This window comes from Accipiter gentilis, chromosome 20 (genome assembly GCF_929443795.1).
Source record: "Accipiter gentilis chromosome 20, bAccGen1.1, whole genome shotgun sequence".
Classification (NCBI taxonomy): domain Eukaryota; kingdom Metazoa; phylum Chordata; class Aves; order Accipitriformes; family Accipitridae; genus Astur; species Astur gentilis.
The window spans coordinates 2,435,841-2,456,178 of NC_064899.1; the positions used below are offsets into that span (position 1 = coordinate 2,435,841).

Consider the following 20,338-nt stretch of genomic DNA (forward strand, 5'->3'; position numbering starts at 1 on the left):
TTCTACTAATTTTGGGGCAGGGGGGCGGTTGAGGTTCAACTGAGAAAAATTCTATTGCCTGACCAATTTGCAAACTATATGTTCAAAGAAAAAGAGTAGGCTATGGTTGAGCTACATTCCTGACTTCAAACAGTAAGGCTCCATCAAAAAATAAGTAAACAAACATAAAACAGTGAAAAAGAACGCAAAACAGAAACTTATTTTAAAGTTTTAAGGATTTACTAACAAGTAAGTGTAGTTCTTCAATGAAGTCCAAAGAATATTTGTTTGTGTAAAGACACAGGTTCCATATATGTTACATGTATATGCATGCAATCTATTTTCTTGCTTGTTCAGTCTTTCCATTCTGTGGCACTACTTTGTCTGAATTTCTTCAAAAGAAAACATGAAAACATGTAGCTGAGTCTTCAAAGTGCCTCAGAGATTTTGTTTTCATCTCTGGAAGGCAAAAAAAAACCCACGATGACTTTCATCAGATTCTGTTTTGAGGAACTACATGATGTGGTCATGGGAAATCCAGAAACTTGAAATATATTAATATGTGCTTAAAATTATCAGAGACTGAAGACCTCAAATATATGCAGGCATCTAATTGCCTTCCGTAAAAAAGGGAGTGACAGACTGATAGATCTGGCCCAGAAGGAATAAGCACCTCAGCCAGAGGGATGGAGCAATGTAGAACATGACTTGGCTCCTTATGCAATGTGTGATGAAATTTTAATATTCAGCAGGCTGAGTAATGAACTGCTCAGAGTTTGCCAACAGGGAAACACTGTGGCAGGGAAGAGTTCCCTAAGTTTTGTCCTACTTCATGGTCTAAGCATTTTATTCAGCTTTATCAGAAGCCATTAATTCTCCCTTTGATTCACAGCCAAGAACCTGTTCCTGAAGAGAAGGCACTCGAGTTCTTTTGGTACAATTCCTAGTGACTATATTCTCCTAACCCTCTAAAAAATGACTACTGAGCAAGGATATGACAAATAAAATTTACTTTGGGTATTGTGATGGGGCCCAGCTGTGAGATCGGTAGGCACAGAAATTATGAACCCTATTAGAGCTGTAGTGTTTCCTTGCATGCCCAAAATCAATTCAAGGTTATCGAATGGTCCTGTGGAAGAACTGAGCGTTTGTGTCCCTTCAGTTGAGCAAGACTTGTCGCAATCAGAGCTTTGGATAGAGCAGTCAGTTCTGGCTAATGCAATCTTTTCCTAACAAACCGGCACATCTACAGGCAAACCACAGTACAGAGAGAGCACGTTGTATCACAGAACTCCAAATGCCAGATTCCTTCCTGGCTACTTAGACCTGCCTCTCACCAGGCTTGATCTATCTGAGCTATAGAGCTATACCAGTGTGAGATACAGAGATTCCCGTTATGGATCTAGGCTGCGTAATTCTGTGCAGAGTTGCATTGTGCTCTGCAAATTCACCTCACATTACTTTCTGGATCCCGATTTCTGTGACAAGAAAAGGTTATATAGCAGGTCCTTAAGGACTGAAAATTGAGCCACATGGAGCTTCACGGTACAGCTGGATACACAAGTCCTTATGGGCCAAGCGTCAAATATGTGAGATGAGTACAGAAAGCAAAATTGAAGCCAGAAGTGACAGCACTTTAGCATGTTCCTAAAAAGCTGGTTTGAAGGGCACAATCTTAACACATACAGGAAGACTCCATGAAACTACTATCCCAAGGAGGTAAAGCTGAGATCGGTTTTCCTGATATCTCCACAATGAAGGGCACTATACTTGCTCTGTATATCTGCAGTTGTTTTAAGATGTTAGACCAAGATATGGCAGAAAACACCACTGTAAGCGGTTTTAGCCCAACTCAAATTGCAAATATGAATAGCTGCTCCATGTACTAGTTTTAGATACTTGGGTACTAACAGACGTAGGTTACAAATATTAAAAAGAAAAATTCCTTTTAGATATTTTGAGTGAATTATTTTACAGTAGAAAAAAAAATCTGATTTTCCACCATTAAAATATGCTGATTACAATCAGTCCAGTTTGATTATTCCGTGATAAGGAAATGCATCTGAATAATAAACCTAGGTGTCACCAGACAACAGTGACATCACTGAAGGATGTATATTCACTTCAACTGGAGACCTACAGGTAGGACTTCACTTTGAATAATGACAGTATTTAAAATAAATGCAATTGATTCAAAGATTGTTTTAAAGAGTTCTTTATCAGTAAAAGCTTAGTAATAACAGCTGTAAGTTCTGATTTTAGTTTGTGTTCCACCACAAAAGCATGCTTAAAACAGTTAATAATTAATTATTCGGTAGCTGAATAAAGATGGCAAAATCTTTGAATTACCCTGCAATAAATTTATTTTTAAAGGATTTACTATTTGCCACGAAATTATTTGCCTTGTTTTAAAGCAGGTATGTCTAAAAAGCTTAGCTTCACAGGGGGTCATATATATTAAAAAAAATATTTTTAAGCAAGCCTCTTCTGCCCCCACAGACTCCAAAACACTTTAAGAAGTTAGATGTTTTCTTCTTAACACATGTTATCCCACTATATAAATCTTCCAAGTCTTTGTCTCACTATACTAGATCAAAGGAACATTCGCAAATCTGGATGAGCACTGGAAAGCCAGCACAGCAGCCAGACTGATTGATATTTGACTTCACTTAATATTTGTGTTAGTTCTACCCTCTCCCATAATAATTTAGTATTTTTAAAACTAACAGAAAATTAAAGCTCATTTAATATGTATGGGAGAAACAAAGACCCAACACAAACAATATTGGATTGTTTGTGATTTCCTTTTTAAATTACTTGCGAAGTCTAAGAACAGCTACCTAATTGTAAGCTTTCGATGTTATCTTCTGGACAACAGTGTTTCAAGTATTAAAATGTTTTTAGTTGAAATGCTACAAATTTTAAACTCTCATATGTAAAACATTTCAGAGGTGGATTACAGGCATTGAAAATTTGCATGAGATCTCCTCAGTTATTCCAGGTACTAGTTTATTCCACAGTAAAATTAGCAGTCAAAATACTAAACTCCTCAAATAACTGGAGTCTCTTAAGAAACAGCTGAATGACCTTGATATGAATGATGACTCAAAAATATAACTTTACCAATAGGAAATAAGTTCCCCAAGAGAACATTTCCTTCCAAACAAGAAATTTCCCAACCTCCATATCACTGGCTGGAAGAATCCTAAGACAATAGTATTATTCAAACACAGTTCAGATAGCTTTTTTGAAATGCAGAAATCAAAAGTGCTGGGGGAGTCCACTTAAGGTGCAAATACAGTACTGTAATGCATTGTCAAATATTACTTACCCTGTGCTTAAATAATTCTAAGTAATATACTTTCTCTAATGTTAATATAGGTCTAGTTGGTGGGGAAGATTACATAGAATAAAGTAAATTTTTTATCTTAGGGAGTTAATTATCACTTGATTTATTAAGAATGTTTATATTTAAGTCAACTTCATGTACAGCTTCTGCTGAATTAGTGAAAGATTCTTCTGACTTCTGCCATTTTAATTTAACTGTGATATTCTGTATTTTCATTGCATATTTCACATTCTACTGAATAATTATTTCCTACTTATCATGGAAAATAATAATTTATTTGATTCAAGTGTAGTCTGAATTGCTTAAACTGAGGAGGAGTTTCTTCCAGTAGTGATAGATACTTACTGTAGTTTTTCTACTAGTATCACACAGAACATGGCACTAAGCTTGGCATATCATACTTAATCATATATTCAAACAATATCACACTTAATATTTCCACTGATAAAAACAGAAGATGTGTCTATACAACATGGTTTTTTCTTGATCCTTGAAACTCAAGTATTATCATCTTTCATTTATTAGGTTTACCTGAGAAAACAAAGAAACTAGTATTGAGAAGCTCAAAACAACAAACTCTTTACTCGCACCAAACTGACCAAGAGATCAGCTTTCTTTTGTTACAGTTTCTTAAATAATCTCACCATCATCCAAACAATGTACCAGGACAATTTCTTAAACTGAAGAAAACCAACGTTTAAAAAACAGAGAGCGACTCATATCTTATCATTACGTTTTTATGACAGGTCAGCAGCTTTAAGTAATTATCTCTAAAGATTTTAATACCTTGAATGACGAAATTATGATAAAACACGTTCACAAAACTTATCAATACATCTCTGCAAATATGAAGTTAAAAAGCTCTGGGCAAAAATGACAGCTGTATTGGTAGTGGAAACTGGAGTTTTGCTGTCAGTCCATTCAGGCTACAGCAAATCAGTGAATTCCAAATTTGACTACTATTTTGTTACTGGACAAACCAGACACCAAATTGCGTGAAATTAAGCCTCTCGAAATTTTCTTTTTAAAAAGCAGATCAAAATGCAAATTTTCAAACTATACTAAAATCTCATGCTCCCTGGTGTACAATTTTTTTACAATAAGATGATCAATCTTGTTCTCAGTGATAATTTCTAACAGCAACAAAATTCATTACATTACAAGGAAATTAACAATTCATACATTACCTAATGCTGCTCATGCTTCCAGTTTCTGATCCAAGCTTACATCTCTCCAGCTGGCTAGCTACAATCTGACGTTCAGCCTCAAGTTCCCGAGTCAGTCTCTCGAACTGCAGTTCCTTAAAAAATAAATGAAACCATTTGTTTTGACTTCTCTTGAGATTAAGAAGGAATTTCAGTACATAAAATTATAATTTGTGCAAGAACTCTTAGTATAATATCTTATAGGAAAGCTTTTTCTTTTCTTTTTAAACGCATCCACAGTTCAAATTTTTGTGGTAGCACCTACTTGTTCCTTCATTCACTGTAATGATATATGTCGTAGAAAGAGGCCATTTATCAGGAATGGAATTTCCAAATACATTAAACAATTTAGGCCTACATCAAAATCATTCGTAGTTCATATAGACCTCTTAGTAGCATACAAATGTGTTCTTAACAAGCTGATCTAAGTAGGATCACAATGAGAACAATTTGTGTTACTGAAAAAAAGATGAGAAGTTCTGCAGATGATCATGTGGTGACAAAAGCTTTTGTGCTCAAAAAGACACCATCACAGTACACACTAGTGAAATAAACTAAATAGAAGGTGTGTTGTTATGGACTGAACACAGTTTAATTTCTGCATTTAATGATGCGCAGAAGGAAAACTCAAGTAGTTTTCAACAAAAGCTGTGTTATAAAGCCTACCACTAATTGAATGTATTTCCTTTTATTCGGTCAAGGAAGCCAAACTGGTCCCACCAGATAAGATTTATCCACAGAGCTTATAAATGTACTTCTAAAGAGTTTTTGTATTTATACACAAGAGAATATTTTTTTAATTAAAAGAAAAAGAAAAAAAAAAAAGAAGCAAACTCAATAGAAGTATAATCTCCACTATTCCTTAAAGAGCTACATTTCCCACGTATGGTAGCAGTAGTTTTATCAAATCCAAAATTAAAGCACTTTTAGGGAATTATGTTTGTGGTAAATTTGCCAAAAGTTGCTGCCCTTTCATTAAGTCATTTTCACAGGTAAACAGAAACAACTCTTGCTAAGAAGAAAAGGGAAGAACTATCTGCTACCTAAAAGCTCTGACCAAGAAGCCAAGGGTAACTGGAGTCACTAAACTTTTCAAATCTCTGAACCGAGGCAAACCCTAACTGAAACAGAAGAAGGAAATGGCTGGTGGTCGTTCTACCTAATTCAGCTGAATCAGTCCTCTTTGTTTCTCTTGTTGTTGGCATGGAATAACTTCTGTCCTGCACTATGAGTAAGGGGGGAAGTCCACACAGTTTATTATGTACAGCACGAAATAGCCAGCCTATACTTAAATGGGCACTGACTATTTGACAAAGCCTGCTTAATTCTGTATTCATTATTCCAAGCAAGACTATCCAGAGTACAAGAATACCATCATGAGTCAAATTGATGTAAAGAACAAAACATCACTGCTCACTGAATGTTAACAGTACATTAGTAATCATAGTTAATAATATTCTTGGCACGTTCTAGTACTCAGAAACATCTTTTTCATTGTTGTTTGTAGATAGCACTATTAAAAATCACCTAATAATAAGCACCTAATTCAGATATGCCTACTTCAGAGAGAGCATTTGTCTCTCACCTAGTAGAATCAATTGTCTGAAAAGCTGAAGAGACCGTTGATCAACTTTCCAAGAGTTATTATTCAAATCCTGGTCTTGTTTGCATAAAATCCCTTATTGCAGAAGGGATTATAACAGAAATATCACTAAAGTTTTGAAGAACATAAAATCAGAGTGGTATAGTATTTGCTATGCTAGCATGCTTATATCAAAGCATGTAAGCACTGAGAAATTTTGATAGTATAAACCACTGAACAAAACCAAACAAAGCATAAGTTAACTTTCAAAATAAAAGCAAAAGCTTTAACAGCTATTCTGTTCCACTGTATTTTTTAAGGTACTTGATTCTATCGTGCAATGACATGGGTGCACATTTTGACACTTAGCATACGTTTTCATCCAGCCAGCTTCACCTCTCGCCATCCTCACTGAGGCAGGTCAGACATGTTCTTTGCCATGGCCTAGCAGAGGGCACTTTTTTTACCTGCCTAGTGAGAAGTTGCAGCTGTCCTCATAACGTTACTAAGGGAACGTAAGAATCAAGGACTCGGGAACTAATGCTCCTGACTGTCCATGCTGTCATTTGCCTTCTCCCAAACAGACAAGTGTAGCTCATTGTGCCCATTTACTCTAGTAGGTGTGCAAACAACCTCTCTCCAGCTCCCTCTTGTCCATGCTAACCCAAGTCAACTAAATATAGACATGCCCACAAACCTATTTTATTGAAATACTTTAAAAGTAAATATTATTTTGCCTTTTTCCTTTCTTCTGCTATCTAGATTGTATATCTTCTCACATATTTTCTACGCTTTGTATTCCTTCAGTTAACACTCTGGTTGACTACTTTCCAGACACTTCTGTATTTTCCAAACTAACACCCTTATGTCATGATTACTTTATCTACAGAACATTTTCTGCAAATAATTCTAGTCTCCAAAATACACTTTTCTACTCTTGACTGTGTCATTTCTCTTTCCTTCTTACTTACACCTTTCTGTTCTCTTTTGTATTTCATCTTTCTTTCATTTCCCAGCATACTTCATGACTCATCCTCCACTAATCTCTTTCAGTCCTACTATACAAATTGCCACTCTAGCAAATGCCCTAAAATGATCAGTTTAAGCAGCCTCTCTCTCTCAATAATTGGTTCCTTATTGAGGGAACTCTGCTATTCTATAAGATGTAGAAATTAATGTTTCTGGTTTCACTGCCCACATTATTTAAGTCCAGCCCTGCAGAGATGACTGGAAAAGGACAGCTCTGTGTATGTTCCTCCTCAAGCAGGAAGCAGAGATGTGGCATATCACTTAAGAAAAAAATAATCTTGGGTTTCTAATGCATGAAAATGCCTAGAATAAGTTAAAAGTAACTTCATTACTAGCTTGATTTAATTGCTGCTACTTCTCACTTAATTGTCTTCTGTCAGGTGCCATCAGAAGTTAGGGATGGAAGGAAGGAGATGAAAACTGGAGGGGGTAGTGATGATATGTGAAGGAGCAGAGCCAAAAAATTACTACCTCAGAATTATCCTCTACATTAAATTTAACAAACTGTGTTAGGTATTTCCTCACATGATGACAAGGGTGCAGGTCCACAAGGTTGCCTTTGGAATGAAAGAAAAGAAGAATTCAAGTACGAGTCGGGAGAGTCTGCTATCCCTCCATATTAAGAATCCCTGGCAGAAAACAAATAAGCTTCCTTCTCTTTCTTTGGGAAGCAGTGAGAGTAACTAATATTTGAATAAAGCCATATGTTTACATTTCAAGCAGCTGTCACAGTGCAAGAAGACAGAAACTAGAAATAGTATTTGCTTACATTTAATAAAAATAACTACTGAACCTGACTCCATTTGTCTTATTTATTCTGTTTACAATCATTTTCACCAGTTCATGCCATGTTGTGTTATCTTCACCACCTTCTATTATTTATTTGAATCAAGCTAATCGGCACATCAAAATTAAGAACAAATTCCTACCCACTGATTATGCAAATCTGTCGTCAAGACAGTTGCAGAATGAAGAACTGTAGAAACTACACTGCAACATCAAAATTAATTTAAGTAATGCCACATCAAGGGCAGCTTCATGGACTGTGTTACAAAGGGCAATGATGCCAAAGCAAGCACGCATGCAAAGGCACTGCAAAGTGAAATGACCGGTCTGACAGTCTTTAGCCCTTCACACCATAAGGGTGTGGGACTGGGAAGCCAGCAAAAAGATTAGAGATAATGATGAGAGTAATCCAGAGAAACCACTCAAGAGAGCAGCTTGGAAAGGGAGAAACTTATTGATAACTTCATCAAATTGTTTTGAAGTGATAAAAAGAGTAGGTATCTGCTAGGGCCTGAAGCAATTTATGTTTAAAAGTGGTATTTGTCTACTACCATGAGTTTTTTTTGTTAAAAATATTCATTATTCCATAGACAGCAATTGGATGTATTTGCCTTTTCAGTATGAGATTTGTGTTTTATCTACCCTCTACAGCCACCAAAACTTCAAGCGTTAAGACTTGAGTCAGGTCATACATTTCATAGTGGTCCCAAAACTGAATAAGCCTGATGCAAATCTTCACAGCCTTCGGACAGACTATGCACTCCTGAGCTCAGGGCACATCAAGTAAGAGGGTATTTGGTTATTTTTATGCTTTGTATCTGCTGAGTGGTCTGTATTGACACATTTGAATGTTGGGAGGGGTAAAACAGGTCAAAAGAAATTTGGCTGATATTCAGAGCTGATCTCACTTTACTCTGTCCTTTACAATCTTAAAGTAATCCTTCAACTCCTTCACGGAAAGATGTGTATTGCTGGTGAGCAAAGACACAGCAAAATCAGTAGAGACAGTAAAAAGCAGCTGATACAAAAAAAGAATATATCTAAATTCAGGCTGAAGAGCCTTGTGGATTTATTGAATTCCCAAGAATCTTAAGGTCGTAACATTAAAAGAGGAAAAGCGTTTAGCTTTTGACTGTAAATATGCTATAGAAAGCCAAATTGGTGCACTGATGATCATTTGAATCTTCAAATACAGACAAATAACAGCACTGAGGTAAGGCTGGGGATCCCTGGTGAGATGAATAGAGAAAGCCTGATTACAGCTGCACAAACAAATAAATCGTCTCCTGGATTGAAGTCTTTCACAGGTGTATCTTAGAAACCACAGAACTTCCTAAAGTACATAGGCTGTAGAAGTGTACAACATTGGCTCTATCTTGTTGTAACCTATTAAACAAGAAAAGCCGTACCTCAGTTAACATCACAAGTAGTATGTGTATATCGCCATGCACATCCTATGGCATCATGCATAATTCCATATACCGCACATCTATAAACTCCAAGTAAATGCCACTACTTAGAGTGGTGCTGGCAACAACTTTTCTTAACCTATTGTACCAGACACACAGGACCAGCTAAAATTGGGGCACATACTTCCTGAGGAAAACAGCAAAAGCTAGGGAAGTTTAACTTGGTGGGAATCTAGGGACAGCATCAGACACAAACCAGACTTGACAGTCCATCCTGTAACTAGAAGGAAAACAGAATGTCTTGATGTTTTCAAACAGGATAAAAGCATCGCTAGCAATGCCCCATCCATCTGACACAATGTTGTTGAGAAGCTTCAAAACTTGGCTTTAGAATGTACCATTTGATACCTCCAGCTTCTCTACTTTCTCCATTGTTGGACTTTGTTTTCACTTGTACTGTTCTTATCCTTTTTCACTGGATTGTTTCATTCTTCCCTTTCACTGAATAACATGGGGGCAAGGGAAAAAGCTCACAACAACATAATAATCAGACAAGCATAGATGTGCCAAATTCAGAAACTCTGTGGTGGATATGTTGTTGCAGGATCTTAATGGAGGCAAAAAAAAAAAAAAAAAAAAAAAAGTTGTTAATAGCTATAACTGCACCTATATGCAACTGCAAGTTTGCAGGTAACATCAACCTGAAGGAAGAAATTCATACATTGGAGGGCAGGACTACCATTCAGAGGAACCTTAATGAGTTGGAGGAACAGCGCAATGATAGTATCATGAAGCTCGAGAAAGAAAAATGAGAAGTCCTGCACAGAGGATGGAATCCCATGTAACAGTACAGCATCTCCAAAGAAAGGACCTTGGGGCCTGGTGGACAACAAGTTGTGACGCAGCAGTGCATTCCTGTGGTGATGGTGGCCAACCACTTATTTCACTGCACTAGCAAGAGAGCCGCTATTATTTCGAAGCAAGACCACCAGAGGACCACAAGGATGGCTAGAAGATTGAAACACACATTATTGTACAACAAGCAGCTGAAGGAATTTGGTCTGTTTAGCATGGAGAAGAGAAGGTCTAGGGAAGATGTAATTACAAACTTTTACTTCTTAATGGGGGAATGAAGACATCAGCAGGTTCTTGTCAGACGTATACAGCAAATAGACAAAAGCAACAGTCATAAGCTGCAATAAGGTAAATTCTGACTGGATATAAGGAAAAAACCCACAAGCAAACATAAAAAACCCCAAACCTCAAAACCAAACAACACAGCAAGGGTCGTTAAACACTGGAACAGGTTGCCTGGTACGTTGTAGAATCTCCATTCTTGGAGATTTTGAAAGTCAGCTGCACATCCAATCTAACATTGAAGTTAGACCTGCTTGGAGTAAACCTCCAGAGGTCTCTTTTAACCTAGTTTTCCCATGATCCTAGAACTGATAAACTCTAGAAATTTTTCCAAGGCTTTATGCCAATCTGTATTACAGATATCAGTGGCTATCAAAATCTCTGATCATCATCACGCTTACATGAAGACACATTTGACTTGATGCAAGTGCTAGTATTTTATCAGCCTGAACCTGTTATTTCTCTAGCTTATTCCCTCACCTGATTTGAGGGTTTTAGCAATCCCATGCTTCTTTACAAAAGATTAGCATGGCATCTGGGCTGTTATGCATATGGATTATTTATGGGGTAAAGAACTAGTTTGGTTGATTATGGTGTTTAAAAATAAACTATTCCTTCTTTTTCATGTAAGATTACTTCAAAGAAGTCCCTTTCAAGCCTTTAACAATTTTTATAGAGAAATCAGACCCTATTTTATTTTCTATTTTTAGGACCCCCAATACAAATGAAGTCACAATTGCATTCAGTTGCGTGTTTCAGCTCTCCAGGCACACTGCCCTGTTCCTCTGTGAGTTACAGGCAAGCCTTGCTCTCTGAAGGCACACTGCCCAATTGCCTGGTCTTCTGTTCCTAGGGAAATTGTATTATTTCTTCTCCAGCACAATCACCAAAGTTATTCAAATTATCTCCATTTTTCTGTTACAAATTGCCTGGGCCTTTTTTATCCCATTTTTTCTTCTCTCTGTTTTGTATTCAGCTTTAGTCTTTTAGCTTACTCCTTTCTTCTCCTTCTCACTAGTTTTTGCATCCCTTGCCAACACTCCCAATGGTTTATCACCCAACACGATTGCTGTGCTATTCCACTTCCTGCCATGCAAACTACTTCAGTTGTCAAAGTAATAAAGTGTAAGTAAAAGCCTTGGACTGTTAGGACAGGATTAGAACTACTAAGAGCTTTCTAATCTCCTACTTTTGCTTCTCCACCCTCTGCAGCAGCAACTTCAGGAGTATGTAAGATAAACTGACCTTCTAACTCACTAGCTTTGACTTGCTTTAGGGCTTATTTATTGCAAAGTTCAATGTGGGAGCAAAACAAAACTTCTGAGATGGTGGATCTTCTCCAAGGAGAGTGAGAGAAACAGAGCTGGAGTTTAGGAACAGACCCTGACTCTTCAGTGTTACACTGGCCTAAGCTTGTAATTCTCATTTACTTCTCAGTTGTCCAGGCAAAAAGACTTACTTCATCTAAGTGAAAAAGAAAAGAGTAATTCCATTTACAGTAGCAGTTTTTGGAGCCTGACTTTGCATGTTCAGCAAATCTAATATATAAGACAGAACTGTGGACTGATGCCATTTACTTTCATTTTCCAATACATCTCTGTAGGGTAATTTTGTTCTGAAAAGAGCAAAACAGTCCTGTTGCAGCTTCAAGATGCTTTATTATGGTGTAAAAAATGTTTGTATGGTTTAAAGACATGTGAAAAGCTAAGAAAGTGAAACAATGTGGTTTCAAAAAGTGAAACTTCTAAAAATGTTCTAGACATTGAAGCACTTAAAAACCTTTTCTGATTGTGGCAACATACTCAGCTTCTAGTCTCCCTTTCTTCTCTGATCTGTGGTCTGATGGGCACTATGCCAAGATGCTAGCAATCGCTACAGAGGTGTCAGTATAAACACCAACATATGTGAATACCAGTAACACGCAACACTATTTGTGCACTCTATCTACATGTTTAGAGACCAAAAGTTTTCTCCATCATTTTATTCATGGGGTTCTCCAGTTCCCTATTTATACATCTCTAAACTAGTTCTTCCTTCCCAAGTTTTGAAGATACATGTCATCCTAGGCATTGTGTACAGATGCAGAGCCAGTGTTATAAATCATTAGCTTTACACTTGTTCAGAATGGTATAAGAGAGCAGAGATGTCATCTAGTCCCTTCCTCTACTCCTGTTTCCTTTGGAGAAATTAGTCTGGTGAACAATTTTCTCCTTTGATTTTCCTTGCCTTGTAAGAGAGACTGATTTCTCAATCCATACATAGACTGTCAGTGCAGCATATCCAAGAACAGACTCAATAATTTGCAATTATCCTTTAATCTCTGAGTTAATTAGGATACTATATCTGAATATTGCCATGAGTAGCTATTAAAGAGCTAGTCATTAGCATGTCAGTAAGGGATTCAAAAGTTATCTGACGAAGCAATATGGACTTTTTTTTTTTTTTTTAACAGCATACTGCAGGCAAATTAATACCTATAGGATTTTGTTTTTTCTTGTCTTACAGCTAACACCATAGAAGCTTGATTTTCTGCATACTTGCAAGACTTAGTTTGCTACACTAACTGAATATGGATGGACTTTCAAGTAAATAGATTACAACAAAACTAAGGAAATTCAGCACAAATACAGCAATGTTCATAAACAAAAAATTCTGGTATTCTAGCAGACAGCACATTGATTAGTCAAATAATTCACTTATTTCTACTACTATTAAGTATTAAGAAAAAAAAAGGCTTTCAAACAGCATGGGCTAAAAAATATGAACTGAAGGACTGCAAACCCTCGAGATTTGCACATTTTCTCTCACAGATGATTCTGTGCCAGTAGCACTTAACTTTAATAGCCCAAACTATGCTTTTGAATCTTTCCTCTTTTATTACATCCTTTATTACAAAGAAGAGAACTAGTAAAATAATTAGGCAATTCATTCCTTTTCTGGCTACCCTGCAGAAATACCACAGATTCAGGAAATTCCCAACAGATTCATATTGTTCCTTATGAAAGAGAAAAGCAATTAGTAATGAAAATGTTAGTTTTAAGAAGTATCATTATGATCTTATTCTCCTAATTTCTGGTATGAATAGCTTATCTTTTGAACAAAGTAAAAAGGTTTTCATAATGAAATTACAGTCTAAAAATTACCTGTTTGAAAACAGATAGATAAGGAACACGGAGTTCAGGAACATTTGTAGTACGGACAAAGATAGGGAAAGAGCTTAGAATCAAATTAAATAAACAATCTCATTGAATAAAAAGAACTTGTATTACTTGACATATGGGTTGACACAGTATGGAGTTGGCAGCACTGGCTGTCCATCAAGACAGAGACATATTTTGAAAGAAGGGTGCAAAACAAGATACTTCTGGGTGTCTTCAATTACCCCTGTAGTTTGTACAGTCAAATAAAAAAGGTGACAGAAAGACATGGCACACAGACTGAATTTTGGATACTATCATAGACAGCTGCTTAGGGTGCCCACAAGAAAAGATGCAATTCTTGAATTGGTCTCGGGTAATGCACAAAAGATGTTTTGACATCTTGCAGCTGAGAAGCCACTCTAAGTGATCATTCTGTGCTCAGATCCAACATCCCTACAGAAGGCAGAAAATCTGCCAGTTATGAGCCACATAAAAAGAGAAAATATGTAACAAAAAATCAAGAAATTCATTTAAAGCTAAGAGTTAAGTCCTCATAGGCAGCACAGAGACTACTTGATGCTGCCATATTGGAAGCACAGAGTCAATGCAGTGTGTCAAGAAAAGCTTAAGACATAACAAAAAGAAGTTAGCACAGTTAAACAGGAGGGCAAAGGAAGCCGTTAGAAACAAAAATGCCTTTTTTTTTTTTAAAGATGAAATCATCTTCAAATTAAGAAAATAAAGGACCATAAATGCTGACAGATTAAATATGAAAACATAAGACAGCACAATGTGGTTCTAAGGGACAAATAGCCAAAGATATCAAAGCAAACAACAAATCTTTCCCCAAATGCATCAGGAGCAAGAAGTTGCCTGGAGAGTCTGTAGAGGCACTGAGTGATTAAGATATAAAAAGGTTCACTGAAGAGAAACTAAATTAATCCTTCAGAAAGGCTTCTACTATTTCATGGGAAATTCCCATGCTAAGACCTCACTGAGGGAGTCTTATCAGAAGATCTGCCTGAAATTGAAGTGACTGTAGAACAGGTCATGAAACAAACTGACAAAACAAACAGTAACAAATTGGAAGATCAGATTGTATTCTGAAGAAACTAAAAAATACATAGCTTAAAAGAGATGTAGTACCTAAGAACTGAAAGACATTGACTGCAATGCCAGTTTCCAGGGAGATCTATAAGACCACAGAGCAACAAGCCAGTCATATCAGGCAAATTAGTGGAGTCTATGACATGGAACAGAATTAGTGGACACTGACATAAACATGAACTACTTATCCAAAAGGTTTCTGTATGGATAAGTACTTTCTTCAATATGAGGTCAAGATTAGAGATAAGTGGTAAATTCTCACAGCTGGAGGTGTCTACCAGAGAAGTTCCAGTTCTGTGTTCCACACTGTTCAATACATATATAAATCACTTGAAAGAAAGAGTGAATAACAGGGTAACCAAGTTTGGCAACAATATAAAATTATGCAGGACAGTAAGGCTGAAAGGTGACAACAGAGAATTTTAGAAGGATGTTTTCAGAGCCTGAAAAAGCAGGACACAAAGTGGGAGATCAAATTCCCTGTAGATAAGCAGAAGGTGATCCTCGTGGAGCAAAACTGATCCTAACTTCACATGCCCTTCAGCTGCCTGGATATGCTTCCATGAGTTGTATACTTTCTCCCAGAAACACAAGGCTGACTGGTCTGTAGTTTCCTGGATCTACCTTTCTGCCTTTTTTTGTAGATGGCTGTAATACTTGTTCTTTTCCAGATATATGGGATTTCCCCTTATTTCCATGACCATTCAAAGGCGCTAAGACGTAGTTTTGTGATGGTATCAGCCAACTTTCTCAGCACCCTCGGTTGCGTCCCATCAGGTAACACAGGAGTTGTACCTGTCCAATTTTCGAAAAGTCGATCTCTTCACTCAGTAGATCATAGTCCCTTGATTATGGAAGGGGAAAGACTGTCAGCGACACCAGCTACAGAGTTAGCTGTTGACCTAAATGATATGCCTGCTTCTGCCTGCACCCTTCCCTGGCAAGACTGAGGAGAAAACAAACCTGAGCACCTGTCGGCTTTACTTTAACCCCAGTGACTCTGCAGTCCTGGTTAATTTTTTTCCAGATCACACTTTGTAGTATCATTGGGGCCCACACAGGAGAGTGGCAAGTCCTTGGACTTGATGAGTCTTGGCTGTTTATCTGTGCAGGATTTCAGCTATATTTTGACTCCAGCCAAGCAGCAAACTTCTGCACATGACTTTGTCTCATGTCAGCAGATGAGTACCCGCAGTTTACTACAACAGGGAGTCTCCTGCTGTTAATACTCAGTGCTTCTTTCCCCTGACAAGTCAGACCTGTTGAGCTGTTGGCCTGGTCTCTTCCCGGGTAAAGGGCTCATCCTTCCAGTCTATTCCCAGGACTCCATATCTGTTCTTCAGCTGATTTTTTCCAGATGAGGGGAGAGCTGCTGTCTTGCTGCCGCAGGTCACAAGCTTCCAGGGTGCCTTGTTCTGTGCATTGCTATTCCTTCTCTGCTGAAGCTTGCTTCTGGCCTTCTCTTGTCTGAACACCGAGGCCTTGGCTCTTGCCCCTGCAGCACCGCTGCCTGGCATCCTGTTAGTTTCCTGCTCACTCCCCCTGCTGCAGCACAGCCTGCCGAGTTCTGCCTGCAGGTCCTATGCCTGCCAGCTTCGTGGTCCATCAGGCAACAAGTCCCATAAGGTGAGGTCCCCACCTTGCTCAGCCCAGCAAGGAGTACCAGGTCCTCCCCACTGTCCCTCACCCAAATGGCCACATTCCCACCCCCCAGGAGTTCTGGCTGGTCAATGCTTCTGTCATCCGAGGAACATCCCCGTGGGCCACCACAGGAGTGTCATGTCACTACCACTCCATCACCAGCTTTCCTACCAAGACGCAAGCACCAACGGTCTTATGCTACTGAATAACTTCACGGTGTGCTAGTATCTTGAAAATTGTGTGAAGTTCTGCTCTTCCCATGTCTGAAAGGATGTGGCAGAAATGAAAAGATAGAAGAAAGGGCTACAAGGATAATTAAAGGTATGAAATGGATTCTGTACGAAGAAAAACGAAGTTAGGAACCTTCAGTCTGGAAAACAGCTCAGGGATAACATGGCAGAGGTCTACAAAATCCCACGCAGCATCTTCACTAGCTCTTCCAAAACAAGAAGTAGGACATACCAAATGAAGCAACTAAGAGCCAGACTTGAAAATGGATGAAAGGAGATGTTCTTTATGTAACAGGTATGCTTTTGATGGTTCCTAAGCACATCATAACTTCACTGGGTTGTGAAAATCTGAAAACAGGTGGCTTTTGAGTATTAGGAGATGGTATCATATATTCTTGCCCTGTTCTTATTCTTCCTTCAGCACACAGTTATGGTTAAAAGTGGAGACAAGTTGCCCAACCAACAACAGCCGTTCTCATTAGTGAAGCATACATTTATTGTCACAAAACAGAAACCAGAAAACATAATGAATCTATATAAACCAGATTTTCATCTATAAAACATCCAGATTTGGAATCTGGCCCATTCTTCCAATAAAACACAAAATAGTTTTGCTATTGAGTCCTCAAATAAACAAACAAAAAGGCTCCCAGATTTGCACTACTCATTCTAAGTAAAACAGTGAATGGAACAAAAGAATTAAATATACTGGACTGGATTTGTGGTTATTGCTCTGGGAGATCAAACACACAAACAACACTTGCTGCACTCCAGAATTACCAAGCCTCACTAAAATAATGGTGCTGCTTCCACAATTACAGGACAGGTTTCAGTTCAAAGACGGAAACCAAAATGCTGCTCAGGAAACTGTCAGTAGATTAAGATGGACAGAAGCATCTCTACAGGGATGTCCCTTACAGGAAGGATATCAGAGTTACTGCTGTGATAAAATAAGAGAGCCATAGGAAACATTGTTACTTTAATTGAATCAGGGGAAAGCAAAAAGAGGTGGGGGAAAGAAAATGAGCAAAAACAATGAATGAATTAGCTTGTTCCATAACTGCAATCAGGATATTTCATTGACATTACTGTAAAGTCACCTAAAATTCAAGTCTTTATTACAGCAAAACACAGCGATCAAAACCATATCTATTCCCGTGTGATGAACACAGGAATCTTCTAGCGGTGCCAATAACCCCAACGATTTTGTCCAAGACCTGGCCCATACAATGCACATCACTAAAGCCCCCCACCCTGCGTGCAGAACGAGCAGGTAGGAGTTCCAACTCCCTTTTCAGAACATACCAGTTCATGACATCACAGTATTGAAAAGAAAAGGCAAAGTCAATAAAAACAAGCCAGCACATACTGAATTTTAAAGTTAGTGCTTTAAGCGAATTTAATGGCAGAAAGGGGGTTCAAATTGATTTCCAGCCATGGTTTCTGAGCTGCTGTTTAGAGTCATATCTGTCCTCTCCCCTGCCCCCCATTTAAATCCGACATCTCTCCCCGCAGTGGGAACTTGGACTGGGTAAAATGCAGGCTCTCTCCTCCCCACACCTGGCAGCGGCTGAATGCCACACACATTCCCTCTTCTGCAGACTGCAGACACCGTTTCCATGGCAGCACCAGGAAAACCACTCCGAACTGGTCAGGGAGGGAGGCAAGGAGAACCGACGGCCCCAGCAAAGCTCCCTTTCACCTCCCTGGACAAGGCACTCTGAGAAATCAGGGGCAGGAGCGATGCTGATGGTGTAGACTGGGAGGCCTGGGAGGGATGGAAGGCAAACGCAGCACCACACAGCGTGGAAACCTCCCTTCGTATCTGATGATAGCTGCTTCAAACTCGCGTCATACGACAGTTTGAGCGCCCAGTTGTGCAGGTAAGTGGAAGGAGATCTGTGACAGCCAGAAAGCGCTCGGCTCTCCTCCCCTCCCAGGTCCTCCGAGAGTATGTTGCCTGCAATTCTGTAGCAGATGTATTTATTTCTAGCTGCTCCCTGTTTAAGGGGAAGTAGAGATGTGCACTTCCCATGAATTGAAACAGCACGAGGGGACCTCATTTTCACTTCACAGATCACAAACACCAAACCTGTGGCACCAAAGCCTTCGCTGGATTTTTCAGCATCTCAGGACGGTTTATGTGTTGGGACTATTTTGTCAAAGCCATATGATTTGCACAGCCCAATGTCTCAGAGATAGAAATGAGATGAAATGTGACACTTCGGAATGATCTTGGCTAGACTGAAATAATGAGAATACAGAATTGCAATCTATGCTTGCACAACATATCAAAGATGCAAGATTACTGTGGCCACTTCCAAACCCCAGCCTGCTCACAATCCACGATGCAATCTATCAGCACCAGACATAGGCCCTAACCATGCATAGCAGGCATCTTCACAGGATCACAGAAGGGCTGACATTGGCAAGGACCTCTGGAGGTCATCTGGTCCAACCTCCTCCTCAAGCAGGGCCACCTGGAACCAGTTGCCCAGGACCATGTCCGGGCAGCTTTTGAATATCTCCAAGGATGCAGACCGCCCAACCTCTCTGGGCAACCTGTACCAGTCCTCGGTCACCCTCACAGTGAAAAGGGGTTTCTCGATGTTCAGATGGAGCCTCCTGTGTTTCAATTTGTGCCCGTTGCCTCTGGGCCTCTCACTGGGCACCACTGAAAAGATCCTGGCTCCATCTTCTCTGTACCCTCCCTTCAGGTATTTATCTACATTGATGAGATCTCCCCTCAGCCTTCTCTTTTCCAGGCTGAACAGTCCCAGCTCTCTCGGCCCTTCCTCCTAGGAAAGATGCTCCAGTCCCTTCATTATCTTAGTGGCCCTTTGCTGGACACCCTCCAATACCTCCACATCTGTCTCAAACTGAGAACTGGGAAGCCCAGAGCTGGAGCCACTGCTGCTCCAGGTGCAGCCTCAGCAGAGGGGAAGCATTGCTTCCCTTGACCTGCTGGTAACACTCCCCCTAAGGCAGCCCATGATAATGGAGGCCGCCTTTGCCACAAGGGCACGTTGCTGGCTCATGTTCAACTTGGTGTCCACCAGCACTCCCAGGTCCTTTTCTGCAAAGCTGCTTTCCAGCTGGGTGGCCCCCATCATGTACTGGTGCCTGGGGTTAAGGGGCATACCCCTGTCTGCAACTAGCATTACCAAGGTTATTGAGGCAAACACATCACTCCAGAAGCAGAAAAATTTGACTAGACAGCTGCCATGCACAGTAGTAGGTAACTTTCTGTGCCATTAAAATTAGTTTCCCTCCCAGAACACCTCTGCAGTACAAGAGAATTTCTGTGACTTTTCCCATTCTGACCAGTGTGAGATGTATAACTTCTTCCTTTTGTGCCTGAGGGCTAAGAATAGATAGGATGTCTAGTTATATGAAAAGTGATATGGGACAGTATTATTTTATTTTCTGAATTGATCCTGGACGGTCCATCTCATCTTATCTTGCAAGGTTCATTCCTCTCTGTTCACAGACACTCTCCAATTTCATTAATAGTCTGTCCCATGCAAAACACTGACTTCTACTCTACCTGAGAACTACATAGCATATAGTCCCGAGAAGCCTCTCTGCTGAATAAGACTGGCTCCTTTGATTCAGACCCTTTCGAGGGGAGTCTCAGCAGTCTGGAATGCACAAGTACCAGCAACATTTGCAACGCTAAACTGTAAGAACAGAAGAAAGACTACTTAATTTTCTGGGCCTGATCTGTTATCTATTCCTTGCATA

The 20,338-nt window shown here is 39.2% G+C and overlaps 1 protein-coding gene across 8 annotated transcripts in view; it reads right to left on the reverse strand.

Annotated features, from left to right (window-relative positions):
- The window catches only part of CTNND2 (catenin delta 2), a 665,464-nt gene that overhangs the window by 404,489 nt on the left and 240,637 nt on the right, over positions 1 to 20,338 (reverse strand). For 7 of the 8 annotated variants that reach the window (XM_049823921.1, XM_049823920.1, XM_049823918.1 and 4 more), the window contains one exon: positions 4,516 to 4,628. In XM_049823921.1, the coding sequence (XP_049679878.1) occupies positions 4,516 to 4,628 (113 nt within the window). Of the gene's footprint in view, positions 1 to 4,515; positions 4,629 to 7,615; positions 7,660 to 20,338 lie in introns of those variants that run through there. The other variant, XM_049823922.1, reaches the window with a different exon arrangement.